The 16520-nt window shown below is 49.7% G+C and overlaps 1 protein-coding gene across 9 annotated transcripts in view; it reads right to left on the reverse strand.

Moving 5' to 3' along the window:
- The window catches only part of ZMYM4 (zinc finger MYM-type containing 4), a 1284131-nt gene that overhangs the window by 80078 nt on the left and 1187533 nt on the right, over positions 1-16520 (reverse strand). For all 9 annotated transcript variants that reach the window (XM_086956525.1, XM_086956522.1, XM_086956517.1 and 6 more), the window contains one exon: positions 12963-13211. In XM_086956525.1, the coding sequence (XP_086812651.1) occupies positions 12963-13211 (249 nt within the window). The remainder of the gene's footprint in view (positions 1-12962; positions 13212-16520) is intronic.

Genomic DNA, 16520 nt, shown 5'->3' on the forward strand with positions numbered 1-16520 from the left:
GAGGTAGGGGAAGACTGAAACCCCTAACCTGCGCAGATCAGCTGCGACCACTGCCATCACTTTCGTGAACACCCGTGGGGCGCTGGTAAGGCCGAAGGGGAGCACGGTAAACTGAAAGTGCTCGTGGCCTACCTTGAACCGCAGGTAACGCCAGTGGGCCGGCAGGAAGGGGATATGAAAATAAGCATCCTGTAAGTCCAACGCTACCATCCAGTCTCCTGGGTCCAGGGCAGCTAAGACCTGAGCCAGTGTCAGCATCTTGAACTTCTCCTTCGGAGGAAGCCATTGACGTTCCGCAGGTACAAGATAGGGCGTAGGCCCCCTTTGCCCTTCTTAGGTACCAGAAAATAGTGGGAGTAACAACCACACCCTACTTCTGGCCCAGGAACGCGCTCGATGGCCCCCTTGGCCAAGAGGGCCGTAACTTCCTCTTGTAGAAGTTTCAAATGATCCCCCGACACGCAGTGGTACTGCAGTGGCATGGCTGGAGGGGTCGCCTCGAAGGGGAGGGAGTAGCCCCTTCATACGATTTGCAGCACCCACTTGTCCGATGTGACAGTGCGCCAGTAGAGGTGGTGATGGCGAACCTTGCCCCCCGACTGGCGTCACATGGGCCTGAAGAACAAGTTACTTACCTTCGGTAACGCTTTTTCTGATAGATACAGTATCTGCCTGTGGATTCCTCACCTTGTGAATATCCCCCTGCGTCAGCAGCATTCGGAAATTCTTTTTGTAGCTTCGCGCCGACGTGGACCGACGTCACAGAGGCACGGCATCGCGCACGACTCCGCTGACGTCACCGACACCATATTAGGCCCACGCCGGCGTGATGACATCAGTTCCACCCTTTTTTCCGTGCCTTCGAGGCACACGGACGGACCGATGACAGCAGAAATATACACAGTATACACAGTACACATGTCAAGATAACACAGTGTGGAACCAAAGCAGGAAATAAAACATAATAAACATTTCCTTTGAGAGTTAAAATATATATTTACAATACAACAATACAAGTATAGAAGAGTGGACAACGGGGAGGCGGGTGGGTCAGTGAGGAATCCACACAGGCAGATACTGTATCTACCAGAAAAAGCGTTACCGAAGGTAAGTAACTTGTCCTTCTGATAGATACATCTGCTAGTGGATTCCTCACCTTGTGATTAGAGTCCCACAGCAGTCTCCACTCCGGGAGGAGGAAGTCCACTCTCCTATACCAGAAAATCGTGGAGGACAGCACGCGCAAAGTGGCCCTCTCTCCTCACTTCAGTATCTAAGCAGTAATGCTTCGCGAAAGTATGGAGGGAGGCCCAAGTCACGGCTCTACAAATGTCCTCAACAGGAACACCCCATAGACAAAGCAGATGTTGATGACTTTGCTCTAGTAGAGTGAGCTCTTATACCCTCTGGAGGGTCCTTACCCGCCAGGGCGTAGCAGATCTTAATGCAGTGGATAATCCACCTCGAGAGCGTGCGCTTGTGCACCGCCTTCCCCTTCTTGCAGCCAGCAAAGCCTACAAACAGCTGGTCATCCAACCTGAACTCTCGTGTCCTGTCCAGGTAAAAGCTCACCGCCCTCTTAGGGTCCATGCGGTGAAGTCTCTCCTCCTCCATGGAAGGGGGAGGATAAAAGGTAGGGAGGGTAACAGACTGCCCCAGATGGAAAGGAGTTACCACTTTAGGCAGAAAAGCAGCCCTGGTCCTTAGAACCATTCTTTAGCATGAATGGATAAAAATGGGGGCTTAGAACTAAGAATTTGAAGCTCACTTACCCTCCTTGCCAAGGTGATTGCCACCAGAAAAATAGTCTTGAAAGACAAAAGTCTCAAGGGACATGTGTGTAAAGGTTCAAAAGGTTAACCCATCAAAAACGTAAGAACAATGTTCAAGTCCCATTGAGGTACAATAAAAGGTGTAGGAGGAAATTTATTGTTAAGGCCCTTAATGAAACGTAAAACAATAGGAGATTTAAATAAAGAGGGCTGGTCTGACAAACAAAGGAAAGCCGACAAGGACCACAAATAACCTTAGATATTTGCTACCGCAAAACCCTGCTGGGCCAAGGAAAGAGCAAACTGTAGAATATTGGACAAACGAGCCTTTAAAGGGTCAACGGACTTCTCCCTTCACCACGCAACAAACTTAGACCATCTATAAGAATAAATGGAATTGATGGAGTCACGCCTGGCCGACAAGATGACATCCACCACATCGTGCGGAAGAGAAAAAGAACTCAGGTTGCCCCGCTCAATCTCCAGGCATGAAGGTGTAAGGTCTGGAGGTGGGGGTGTAGAACCTGCCCCTCCATCTGGGAGAGGAGATCTGCCCTGTGAGGGAGACGGAGCTGAGGACACAAGGAGAGGTGGAGAAGATCTGTATACCACACCCTTCTTGGCCAACCTGGGGCGATCAATATGATTTGGGCCCGGTCTTGGCGTATCTTCCTCAGAACCCGAGGAATCAAAGGTATGGGAGGAAACGGGTAAAGGAGTCGAGAACTCCAACTCAACTGAAACGCGTCCCCCAAGGCTCCCTGCATCAGAAACTGGAGGCTGCAGAATGACGGGCAGTGAGCATTCTCACGAGTGGTGAACAGGTCTACCTGAGGAGTTCCCCACATCCTGAAGACGGGAGGAACCACCTCCGGGTGAAGCTTCCACTCGTGGTCGGCGGAGAACTGTCGACAGACTGTCTGCAAGAACGTTCAGAACTCTGGCCAGATGATTTGCCATCAGAAAAATCTGATGGTCCTGAACCCAGGACCAGAGACGCAGAGCCTCTCTGTAGAGACACTGCGACCCCACTCCTCCCTGTTTGTTGACATACCACATCGCGGTCGTGTTGTCCGTCAGGACTTGAACTGACTGACCGCGAAGGTAAGGGAGGAAGGCCTTGAGAGCCAGACTTATCGCCCGCAACTGCAGAAGGTTGATGTGAAGCAACCTTTCTTCTGGAGACAAAAGACCCTTGATCTCCAGATCCCCCAGATGAGCACCCCACCCTAGAGTGGACGCATCCGTTATCACTGTGGCCACCGATGGAGGCAGTTGAAAAGGCTTTCCTTGTGACAGATTGCCTTCCAAGCTCCACCAAGACAGATCTGCTGCAGTTTCTCTCGAGATCCACACTGACTCCCTGAGATCTCCGCCGTGCTGATACCACTGCCTGCGGAAGCACCACTGGAGTGCCCTCATGTGCCAGCGTGCATGGTTGACCAACAGAATGCAAGAAGCCATCAGACCGAGCAGGCGAAGGACCTTCAGGACTGGGACGACCGTTCCATTGTGAAACAAAGGAATCATTTCCTGTATGTCGCAAATCCTTTGAGGAGGAGGAAATGCACGACACACAGTAGTGTCCAGTACCGCACCGATGAACAGGTTGCGCTGGGAGGGCACCAGGTGAGATTTGGGTACATTTATCGAAAAACCCAACCTGTGCAACAACTGAGTTGTCTCTTGCAGATGATGGAGCACTATCTCTGGAGATTCTGCCTTGATCAGCCAATCGTCCAGATACGGGAATACAGGTATCCCCGATCTTCTGAGATGTGCTGCCACCACAGCCATCACCTTGGTGAAGACTCGAGGCGCAGTAGTAAGACCAAACGGAAGGACTGCAAACTGGTAGTGTTGCAATCCAACCGTGAAACGGAGATACTTTCTGTGCAACTTCAGGATTGGGATATAAAAGTAAGCATCCTGCAAGTCGATCGACACCATCCAGTCTTCTTCAAGCAGCGCTTGAAGAACCTGAGCAAGGGTGAGCATCTTGAACTTCTCTTGTTTCAGATAAAGGTTCAAGATCTTGAGTTCCAGGATTGGATGGAGCCTGCCATCCTTCTTGGGGATCAGAAAATACAGGGAGTAGCACCCCTGGCCCCTTACCTGCTCTGGAACCACCTCTATTGCGCCCTTTCTGAACAGAGCCAGGACCTCTTCCTGCAGGGGCAGCAGATGGTCCTCCGAACAATAACCCTGGCAAGGAGGGTAATTTGGAGGAAACTCCCGAAAAGGAAGAGCATACCCATTCTCCACGGGATTGAGAAAATGGATAAGCCGGCCCCCAACTGGGCCCACATAATCCGGAATGGCCGATCTAGGGCTGCTTTGTTGCGGTGGCAGGGGGCTGGGAAGGGGAGGAGGAGGAGGCTTGACTACCTCTAGGACGAGCTCGTTGACTTACTCTGTACGACTTGTACAGCGTGTTTTGTTGTTGTTGTGGCTGCTGCTGCGATGTTTTATAGGAACGAAAGGAAGACCTGCCAAATCCTCTGAAGCGTCTTCCAGTAGAACCTCTGGTCTGAAGACCTAAAGATTTTGCTGTGGCCCTGCTGTATTTGAAACGTTCTAAAGCAGCGTCAGCTTTCTTGTCAAACAATCCTGAACCATCAAATGGCAAGTCCATCATAGCAGACCGAACATCTGCAGAGAACTCCGATGATTTTAGCCAAGCAGCTCTTCTAGTGGCCACCGAAGAGCCCATGACCCTCGCCACCGAATCAGCCGTGTCCAGCACACTCTGAATCACCTGTCTCGCAGCAGCCGGAGTGTCCGAAATGACTTCCCGAAAGCCCTTTCTATCCACTTCAGGAATTTTTGGCACCAACTGCTTCACGGAATGATCAAGGCATGGATGTACCGTCCCATCAGACAAGTTGCGTTCGTAGATTTTAATGCCATACTGGCTGAAGAAAAGACCTTCTTGGCCGCCTGATCTTGCTTCCTGGACTCCTTTTCCCCAGGAATCTGCGGAAAAGCCCCCGCAGACTTCTTTGAGCAGGCAGCCTGCACAACTAAACTCTCAGGCAGGGGGTGTGTTGATAAAAGGTCAGGGTCATTAGGAGCCACCCTATATCTCCTCACAACCGCCCTTGAAACGGCAGGGGCTGATAGAGGTTTCTTCTACACTTCATAGATGGGTTCAGCCAAGAAATCATTAAATGGCAACATTGGCTCAATAACAGAAGAAGGAGAGTGAAGGACCTCTGTAAGAATATTAGACTTATACTCAGCAGTGGGCAGAGTAATATTCAAAAAGTTTGCTGCCTTTTTAATAACAACGTGATATGGCATCACATCCTTAGAAGGCACGTCTGACACAGAAGCCAAATCCCACTCAGGAGACAGTTCAAGTCCACTGGCCTCTCTGAGGTCCTCAAAAGGATCATCAGAATCCTGTAACTCCCCTTCCTCAACATCTGCAAACCAATACCTTTCTTCCTCCAGAAGTCTCTGGGCTTCACGCCTCGACCTCTCCTTCGTAAATGAAGCCGACAGATCCGGAACCGACTCCGCCGGGGCCGGAGCCGGCGTCGAACCCGAAGTTGGGCGAGGTAGTTTCACCCGAGGTCGAACGGAATCCTGCCTCGGAGTCGTGGGCACCGGCGTCGAATGAATCGGCATCTATGGATTCGGCGTCGATGGCTTCATCGGCGTCAGAAAATGCCACTGCGGTGATAGAGCCGGCATGAAAGGCATGAAGGGCACAGGAGCATAAGCCTGGGGAACGCCCAAGTTAAACGCCATAGGACCTGTGGGACCAACAGGTGCACCAGAGGGGTACATTGCCCTGGAGTAAACTCCGAACATGGCGTTCAGGAACTGGGATAGATCCTGACCTGGAGCCGGAAAGGCTGGATAAGGGCCCCCTGGTTGCTCTCGAGGAGGCGGAGTCGTCTCAACGTCGATCTCCTCCTCGGCCTGTGGCACCGGGGTCGACGAACCAGCAGGCACATGAACCTCATCACCAACCTCCTCCACCTCACCTTCATCCTCCCGACCAGAAGGATTAGACGGATCCAGAGAAGGGTTCGCTTGCTGCTTCGGTGACCCTGGCGAATTCGCACGCAAAGCCTCACCATCAGTGTCCAGAGCTTCCGACGCCGAAGCCTCCGCTTCCTTACGAAGTAGCTTCACTAGCGACTTCAGCCTCGAACTCGAGTCCTTCCCTGAGTGATGACGTGACTCATGACTCCTCTTCTTATGCTTTTTAGGTCTCGCCTGTCAATGGGCATGCGCATTGAGCTTGCGAGACTATGGGGGGTTAAACAGACTTTAACCAACTTGCGATTCCATGGCGATTCCTTGCAGTACCCGTGAAATTCAAGCTCAATACGCAAGCGCATTGACATTAAAAGCACGTGCCCATGCCACCAGCCGCCTGCCTTGCATTACACATCAAAGGCAGCCCAGCCTCCCTCCCGCAGCCCCTGCTGCTTCACACCCTCATCGCCGCCTGCCGGATCAAAGGCTTTCACGGCCGGCCGGCCGTGCTTTCAGTTTCATGCTGGATCAAAGGCTTTCACGGCCGGCCGGCCGTGCTTTCAGTTTCACGGCCTGTCTCCTTATTTAACTTGTTTTATAGTTTCACAGACCCTTGTATTCTATACCCTCTTAGCCCACGGCCTCTTCCAGTCCCCAGCTTCCCCCAGCGCCCACCCAATACCCCCTCTCCCCTGCGTCCTTACCCCAGCCCTTGCCTGTTGTAGCCCCAGCTATTCCCACAGTGTTAACAGCGCTCTGACTAACTGGCAGGAAAAAAACGGAGCACGTCAACCCTTCAAACTCTAAAAATACTATGACTGCTACTAATAAAAACATCCACACATTACATTATTAGGAACTTGTCTGACCTTGAAAATAGTAGCAGGGAAACAAATGTGCAGACACCGGCTCAGCCAGAGCCGATCAGGTAATTACATCTCACTCATATCACTACCAGCCACCGCCGCCCGTGCCTCGCCGCCCGCGCCTCGGCAAACGTCGGATTACTCCGTGGCACCCCCGCTGTCTCTCTCGCGCTCTCGCCAGAACTCTTTCTCCCCCACTCTCTCCCTAAAGCTCTCTCTTCCTCTCCCTCGCATTCTCTCCAGTCTCTCGCTAGAACTCTCTCTTTCTCCCCTGTCTCTGTAGAGCTCCCTCTCTCTCTCACACTCTCTTCCGTCTCTCCCTAGAGCTCTCTCTCTCTCGCACTCTCTCCCTCTCTTTCATGCACTCTCTCCCGTCTCTCGCTAGAACTCTGTTTCTCTCCTCTCTCTCGCACTCTCTTCAGCCTCTCCCTAGAGCTCGCTCCAATGTTATGCAGAGGGTTTTACCCAGGCCACACCTAGGAAAATGCAACTCGCAAATCACATCAGTGTGAACCGAATTTAATATACTCTGCTGTCCTAGCGAGCGTTTGAGCAGGTGCGACTTTTTAGTTTTTTAATGCATTCCGCTTCTCTCTTTAAAGCCCTCACGAGAGAGGGCGGCGGCGGTGAAAGGGGGAAAGTATTTAAGCTATAAACCTTTTCATTCCGCCCCAGGGTCCACTGCAGCGGCTTTTTCAAAGTATGCACAGCACCCTGTAATCACAATGTATCGATACCCACCATCGGATGGGGCTTTCATTGGCTACAACTACGTAATTTCTTTTATTCCAGTCTTGAATTCTCATGTCTATAGCAGATCATTACAGATGTCACCAAAAAAATGTTAATATTTCACTTCTGTTCTTGGATTTTCGTCACAATAAAATACAATGAACATAATCTTCCCAAAAGATATTTACAACAATTTAAGCTAGTGCCATTATAAATTACAATAACTTTTATTTAAGTATTAATTATTTTAAAAAATAAAAGCCATTGTTCTTTGTAATATCAATACATCTAAGTCATGTAAATACAACACATATTGCATTACAAATGCTAAAGATGTCACATTTGCGAAAGTTAAAACTATTGGCATTATAAATGACAAAGCTATTTATTTCGCTATTCTCAAAACCAACACATAAATTAAAAAAAATTGTCATTTACAATACTAATAGCTCAAACTTTCCTAATGCGAGACCTATTGACATTACAAATTAAATAAATTATTTAAGTATTCATTATTTAAAAAAATTAAAAGCCATTGTTATTTCTAATATCAATATATCTAAGTCACGTAAATACAAAACATGTTGCATTACAAATGCCATAAGTGTCACATTTGCGAAAGTTATAACTATTGGCATTGTAAATGACAAAGCTATTATTTTAGCTATTTCAAAAAACAACACAAATAAAAAAAAAATTAATTTGTAAGACAAAAAGCTCAAACTTTCCTAATGCGAGACCTATTACATTTCCAATGCTTGTTCTTAGAGGTCTTTTAAGCATGAGCAGATGACGACTCCAAGCGTGACCTCGATTGTGACCTCGATCGAGACCTCGAACGCCGAGATCGAGACTTCAAAGTCTTCTTATCTTTCCTGTTTTTTAGTTTCGCAACGAGGAGCTTTGTCTCCCTCTCCCGAAGGGCCTTTGGAGTCATCTTCTTGCACGATGGGCAATCCTCGACGTCATGGTCAGAGCTCAGACGCAGCACTCATGGGGGTCAGTTATGGACATAGTCTTGCCACATTCCCCGCAAGCCTTAAAACCAGTCTTCTTCGAAGACATCTCGACAGAAGACGAAGATACAGTGAAAATAACCACAGAGTAACAAAGTTACTACAAAGCTACTGTACGATCCCAGAAAACCATTAGCGTTGACGACACGGAAAAAAGGGAACTGATGTCATCACGCCGGCGTGGGCCTAATATGGTGTCGGTGACGTCAGCTGAGTCACGCGCGATGCCGTGACTGTGACGTCGGTGCAAAGCTACAAAAAGAATTTCCGAATGCTGCTGACGCAGGGGGATATTCACAAGGTGAGCAATCCACTGGCAGATGTATCTATCAGAAAGCACGGACTAGGAGGGTTTTAAGGCTGATGCTGCAAGGCAGGTGAGGACTTGCCGTTGTCCCCGACCGCCGCCACAACTGTTTCCACGTCCGCCACCGCGCTGTACCATAGTCTGTGGCCGGTGGCTGGCAGAACGTATGTGGGCGTCCCTTCCTTGGCCGCGAAAGGCAGCCGTTTGTTGGCGCTGGGCCGGGAGGCCCAAGGACTTGGCCGTAGCCCTGGAGTCCTTAAAGCGCTCAAGAGCATGGTCTGCCTTGTCGCCAAAGAGGCGACGGCCATCAACCGACATGTCCATAAGGGTGTGTTGGACAGCTGCCGAAAAATGTTGGCAGACCTCAACCAGGCGTGGCGACGAATTGCCCCCGTTGTTGCCATCGCTCTGCCCAGTGAGTCCATGGTATGCACCCCACACCGGATGGAATACTGTGCCGCATCTCGACCCTCCGCAAGGGCTTGGGCGAGTTTAGTCCGGACCCCCTCCAGACATTGCGGCAGCACGTCCGCGACCATGTCCCACAGAGAGTGGGTGTAATGGCCTAAGAGGCACGCGGTGTTGACTGACCGCAACCCCAAACTCAGGGAGGAGAATACCTTTTTCCATATAGCGCATACCTCTTGGATTCACGATCCGGGGGAGCCGTCGGGAATGCGGTCTGGGAGTTAGAGGCCTGGATGACCAGGCTCTCAGGGGTGGGGTGAGTGGACAGGAAGCAAGGGTCGCCCGGAGCCGGGCGGTGGCGTCTGGCCACGTTCCTATCTACAGGCTGACCTGAAGCAGGCTTGGACCAAGTGCCCAGAAGAACGTCAGACAAGGCCTCATTAAACGACAGCAGAGGCTCGGCCGAGCTTGCCTGCGGTTTAAGGACCTCAGTGAGGAGGTTAGTCCTCACGGCCGCGACGGGGAGCTCCAGACCCAAGGCCTAGGCCGCCCGCGTCAGCACCACACTATAGGCAGCCCCCTCCTCCGTAACCACCGTAGATGGGGAGACAAAACCAGTGTCTGGTGAGGTGTCCAGACCACTGGCCTCCCCTAGCTCACCTGTCCAGTCCTGATAAGACTGGCACTCCTGTGCCAAAGGGTCCTCAGACCCCTCGCCACCCATCTCCTGAAACTCAGGACCAAAGGATGGGGCCGGGTCATAGAAGTAGAAATCTCCCATTGGTGTCAAGAGTGGCGCCGGTACGGCGCCGGACCCGAATCGAGGGAGGGATCGGGGACGGCGCCGCCCAGAGGCAGCTCCGGATGCAACACCTTGGGGGTCGACGCAGCGAGGTCGTAAGGTTGACCGGCGACGACCCGGAATCGGATCCTGCGGCGCCGGAACCGAACTCACCGGCGGCGTCTGGACCGAAGCACCCGACGGCGCCTGGGCCGAAGCACCCGACCCGCTGGGGGCCCCAGTCGGGGCTGCTGGGCCCGAAGGAGCCGCGGAGCCCGACGGAGGAGTGAGTGACCTCATGGCCGGGGGGAAGGCCTCGATCTCCGGCGTTGCTTTCTGCCCAGGGACCGACGGGTATGAAGCAGGCCGAGACACCTGCGGCTCCGGTGGAGCCGCGAGGGAGGTGTCGCCCGAACCCCCGGCCGCATCACGAGAGCGTCGGGGGGAGTCGGAAGAGCGATGACGTCTCTTCGACTTCTTGTGTTCACCTGAGGTCTTCGAGCCCGAAGACGACTTCTGGAGCTATGGTGGCTCCGACCCCGTGACCGGTCCATCGACCACCTCGCGGACCGGGACCTCAAGCGGCGCGGACCGACTGCCGGAGCTCGAGTCGCTTGCAGGACTGCTCCCGTCGAGCTTTGGACGTCAGGGCCCGGCAGTAGGAGCAGGCCTTGTCGTCGAGGCCCAGGCAGTGAAGACACCGGCGATGGGGGATCAGTAACCGACATTAGTCGGTCGCAGTCAGTACAGGGTTTGAACCCGGGCATCCCTACCGGCACCGTCGGAGTCGTTAGACTTCGAAAAAGGATAAAAAATGATCAAAAATTGACTAAGGGTACCACTTTTTCCAGATCGACCCTTGCTGGCACGGAAAAAAGAACTGACGTCAGCGCGCAAGGGCGGTGTCTAAGTATTCTGGCGACATCATCCCGGTGCCAACGACGGACGCGGAGCCGCAGACGACGCCGAGCGACGTGCAAGGGTACTGCTGCTCAAATGTTTCCGGAGCCAGTCTGACGCCTGGGGATATTCTAAGGTAAGGAATCTAATACTAACCTGTTTCTTTCAGATAACTCTAACCATTGTGAGTACTTGAACTTGTCTGTATTGAACTTCATAATGGGCTACATTCTAGGTCTTAGAGTCTCGACCAGATAACCATCCTCCCGCTCAAACACAAAGCTAAAGCTTGTGATGGTACACTGTCTTCTACATGACTGCATGGTAGGCAGTAGTGTTTTTAGGGGAGGATGAAATTTCCTTGGGCCAAGCCAATTTGTTCAGAGTGAATAAAACTATTGTGGTGATAACCAATTTAAGGGTGGTGTGTGAGGCAAAGGAGAGCTTGTGATGTGTAAGGCCTAGAAGTAAGCTGTGGTGGCAGACTAATAGCCTTGATTCTAACTTTTCCAGGGATCAAAAAGAGCCAGATCTCCTTTGTCATCTTCTCCAATAGGAGCTTCCTCTTCTTTCCACTTTTTCAGATATGTGAGGCAAATGGGGCTGGTCCTATAGGGGCGGTGGGGTTTATCTTTTCCCTGTAGATGGGTAGATGAAAATCTTCCCATTTCTGACATCATGTACCTCAGGAAGATCAAAGAGGAAAGGGGTCTTGTTCGAGTCGGATTGAGCATCAAGGCCTGTTTAGAAGCCCATCTCGGGGTGTGTTATGGAGTCAGCTTCAAAGCAGATTTCTGTTTAGTGGGTTGTTTCTTGTATGCTCAGGTTGATGCAGCATAAATGGGCTAGAGACTCAGTGCCTATTGCCGGAGGCTTTCCAGGAACAGAGGGGTCTCTCAGGCTGTTGAGGTCCTGATCCTGTTCCGTGCAGCATTCAAGGTCAACTCCTTGTGCTCCAGAGACAAGCACAGTTTACAGATACCGATGTTGGTCGGAACTGAGGACATTTGGAATACCATTCAAGGTAAAATTGGAGGGACTTCTTCTCCATAACGTTCTTCTCAACAGTCATTCTCAATACGACATGATTGAGAAAGATGCATCGATGACACTCAAAGTGAAGTCAAACGTGGGTACTAATCCAGTGAAGAGTTCTTCCATAGCTAAAGCCGAATCCTCCACTACTGGCACCAAAGGTCTCAGAAAAGATGTGGTTGATCCTTGAGCTGGCACTGAAACATCCGAACCAGATAGCAGAAAATAAATAAATAACCAAGGTGCAGTCTTTGTACTGCTGAATTGTGGTTTTAGGTCGGGGGGAAAGTCACAAGGTATCTTGTGACTCAACACTTCGTCTTGCAATCATCTGCAGCCGATACCACATGGAAGGAGTATGCAGAGCATGTGCCTCTATAGAAACACATGCTATGAACACATTTAGAGGTTGACCTGTATTGGGTTACACAACTGTCGAGCCCATTAAGGAAAAAGACAGTGCTGTTAAGAAATATGAAAGAGCAGGAAAGCACTGCTTTAATATAGTTATGCAGAGGATGTTTGTGCCAACAAAAATTATGTTATTTAATTTTACGTTTAGGGCCCTTATTACCTGCAAATATGTATATGCTTTCAAGCGCCGAACAGGACAAATAGGTCTGTCCTATAAATTATTTAAAATATATGTGGATTAATTTGTATTCATCCTCATGCAACTCTTACAAAACACATTACTACATGAAAATGCACCTGAAGACAATTCCTATATATAGAGGTACAAAAGCATTGACATTACTGTAGAGTGTACCGGAGTGCTTTTATGTTTTATGTAATACAATCATTAATGCATGCATTCCAAAACAAGCCCACAAAAAATAATTCAATGAGTTACACATGTCTGCTTTTGAAGCCTTGGGTACTCAGTAACTGCAGTGTGAACAATCCTTTCTCACATCTTAGTCTATAATTTACTACTAAAATGTAAAATTGGAAAAATCAGTAGACTGCCACCATACCGCCAGTCTGTTAATGCAGATTTTGGTTGTACACATTGTGAAAGGATTGTAATTCCCACACAGCCAAATGGCTAGAAATTACAAGTTCCTTGAATGTTAGCAATTTCATGGTTTATCGTACATACTAAACTAAAATTAAAATACATTCATGTTATAATACACAGAGAACACGTACCTGAGTCTACATCCAGCTTGTGATACGGTGAAGCAAACCTCAAATAGGTGGTCTTGGTGTTGTATTTTAGAGTTCTGGTACGTCTCATGACATATGCAAAGGAGAGTTTCTGATGATCGCTCACACTCTTTAGCTGGAAGTACTTTGTAGTGAAGAAGAGAAGTGTGTTCAAGAGGACAATGGGAGAATATGCACCTAGCTGTTTGCATTCCCACAAGTGTTCCTCCTCAATCCTTGAAAACATAAAACCTATTGGAGTAAGAAAGAAAGAGGTTAACAGAACAAAACCTTAAAAAACGAACAAAAAACCCATGACCATAGCACTAGGTCATTTTATGAACATAACCTAGCCAACTTGATGGCTTGGTAATGTTACGACAGTTATTTCAATATTCTGACATACTGCCTTACCTTCATAGCAGATTAGGATCTGTCTGCATAGCTGCTACGTGTATAAAACCTTTTTTCAAAAAAATCATTTAAATCTTTTGCAAATAAAGCTAGCAGTAAGGGTCGTCTTGCCTGCATTGGGGAGCAAGGACCAAGAATGCAGAAACTCTTGAAGGTCTTGTTACCAGCCTATTGTGATCTACTAACTCTCCCCTCCCTCCAAAAGCATTGTGAGAATGTAATTGTACAGCATAACATTGTGGGATGTGAGAAAAGTTTATTTAGGTTTTTTAGCCAAAATATTGTGCTTAATGTCATGACTGAAAGCTGTTTCTTTGTAGGAAGATGCATCCAGAGTAATGCGTGTATAGAGGGGGATACCCAAGTAGTTGCATTACAAATATAGGAAGCAGTGGTATGCCTAGGAGGCTGACCCCTCTAATGCTTTTGAATGTAGAGATACAAGATACCCTGATGAACAAGTTACTTACCTTTCTATAAAGCCTCTTATGGTAATGACTATATAACCGTAGATTCCTCACCAGAGAATCTTCCCCAGGCGTCAAAGATGTCAGTGTTTTAAGTGATATTGCGGTGCCCATATATGCGCCACCCTGTTGAAATAAGTTTCTTTGTGACTATATCTGCTCCAACAACACAGAGCCACATAAAAACCAACGCTGAACCAATGTGCAGTGGGATCTTTTCGGTGATAAGCCCAAATCGTATGGCGGGAATGAGGAGAGGGTCGATGAGGAGGAGAGGGTCGATGAGGAGGAGAGGATCGATGAGGAAGAGGGGGTCAGTAAGGAATCTGGGGTTAGAGTCTCTACCGAAAGAACAAGTTACTTACCTTTGGTAATGATATATCTGTAAGAGACATAGATTAGTTATAGATTCCTTTTCTTAGAATTACACCCAGGCGTCAGACTGGATCCAGAGAACTTTTCGTCAGCAGTACCCCTGCGTGTCGAAAGGTGGCGTTGGTTGGCTCCGCGTTCGTCTTTGGGATGACATCGCATTAGCTACTTAGACGCCGCCCTCGCACGCTGACGTCAGTTCTTTTACATGACATTCCACGCCAGAAGCGCAGAGCCATGTATGACATTGACCACTGGTGCACAAAACTAGGGTCCTGAAAGGGATTCCCTGACCCTAGAAGTCAGTTCCTAAGAATGGAGAGGATGGGTGGGGTGATAAGGAATCTATAACTTATCTATGTCTCTAACAGATACATCGTTACCGAAGTTAAGTAACTTGTTCATCTGAAAGAGACGATTAGTCATAGATTCCTTACCTCAGAATAGATACCCCAGCAATACCAACCCCGGAAATGGGTCTGCAAACCAAGTTCACACCAGAAAGTCCTGGAGAACAGAACGGGCAAAAAAGCCGTCTCTCTGGACTTGGCTGTCCAGGCAGTAGAGTTTTGTGAACGTGTGCAGAGAAGCCCACGTAGCTGCCTGACAGATGTCATTGAGGGGAACTCCCTGTCCTGAAGCAGTGGTAGCTGCTGTCGCTCTGGTGGAATGGGCGCACAGTCCCACTGAGGGCTCCATCTTTGCCAAGAAGTAGCAAGCTTTAATGCACAAAACGACCCATCTAGAGATGGTCAGTTTATGCACGGCCCAACCTTTTTTGGCACCCACGTAGCCAACAAAGAGGTGGAAAGCGCACGCTTTGGATCCAGATGGTGGAGCCTCTCTTCCTCCTTAGAAGGATGCAGAGGCGGAAAGAAGGTGGGCAAAGTGATGGTTTGACCAATGTGGAAAGAAATAACCACCTTGGGAAGAAAGGAAGGTCTGGTTCTGAGGACGACCTTGTCCGGATGAACAGCCAGGAAAGGTGGTTTTGAAGAAAGAGCTTGGAGCTCACTCACCCTGGGAGCAGAGGTGATGGCAACCAGAAAGGCAGTCTTTAAGGTAAGAAGTCTGAGAGGACAGCTATGAAATGGCACAAAGGTAGCGCACATACGGTAAGTAGGAACCAAGTTCAAGTCCCACGGAGGCATTACGAAGGGGACGGGAGGAAAAAGATGAGTAATGCCCTTAAGGAAGAGATTTACAACAGGGGACTTAAAAAGAGAAGGCTGATCAGTAAACCTAAGAAAGGCTGAAATGGCTGAGAGGTAGCCCTTCAGAGTGCCCAGGGCAGAGCCCTGCAAGGCAAAAGACAGGAGGAACAAGAGAGCCTCGGAAAGAGGGGCAGAAAAGGGATCCACAGCCTTTGCTGCGCACCATGCAATAAATTTGTTCCATCTGCGGGCGGATACCGTCTTAGTGGACGGACGCCTGGCTGCCAAGATAAGATCACAGACCTCAGGAGGAAGGTCAAAGGCCGTCCACTGTCGCTGCTCAATGTCCAAGCAAGGAGGTGGAGACTGGACAGGTTCAGGTGGAGGACTGTCCCCTGCAGCTGGACAGAAGATCCTCCCGAAGAGGCATTCAGATCGGAGGATTGATGGGCATGTGTAACAGCTCGGGATACCAGACTCTTCATGCCCAATCCGGAGCCACAAGAACAACTTTGGGTCTGGTCGCGCTTGATCTTCTTTAGCACTCTGGGCAGAGCGCTTGATCTTCTTTAGCACTCTGGGCAGAAGTGGTATAAGGGGAAAGGAGTACAGAAGATCGCAAATCCACTCGCGACAAAATGTGTCGTCTAGCGAGTGTCGCCTTGGTAATTTCAACACGCAGAATTGCTGACATTGCGCATTCTCTTCGGTGGCAAATCGATTTAACCAAGGCTCTACCACTGCTGAAGGAGACCATGTACCACCTCCGAGTGAAGACGCCATTCGTGATCCATCATGCACCAGCGGCAGAGTTCATCCACCCTGGTGTTCAGTGAACTCGCCAGGTGTGAACCACCAAGGACATGCCGTGATGTTCCTGCCATGTCCAGAGACGGAGAGCCTCTTGACATAGGGTCCTTGACCACACCCCATCCTGTTTGTTGCAGTACCACATGGCGGTGGTGTTGTCCGTGAACACCTGCGCCACTTTTCCCCGGACAGAGGGAAGGAATGCATGCTGTACAAGACGGATCGCCCGAAGCTCCAGAAGGTTGTTGTGGAGCCCAGACTCCGCCGGATACCAGAGGCTTTGATCTCCGCCTCTCAGATGTGGCTGTCCCACCTTAGAAGTGATGCATCCGTCACCACTGCGA

Source organism: Lissotriton vulgaris, chromosome 2_1 (assembly GCF_964263255.1).
Source record: "Lissotriton vulgaris chromosome 2_1, aLisVul1.2, whole genome shotgun sequence".
Lineage (NCBI taxonomy): Eukaryota > Metazoa > Chordata > Amphibia > Caudata > Salamandridae > Lissotriton > Lissotriton vulgaris.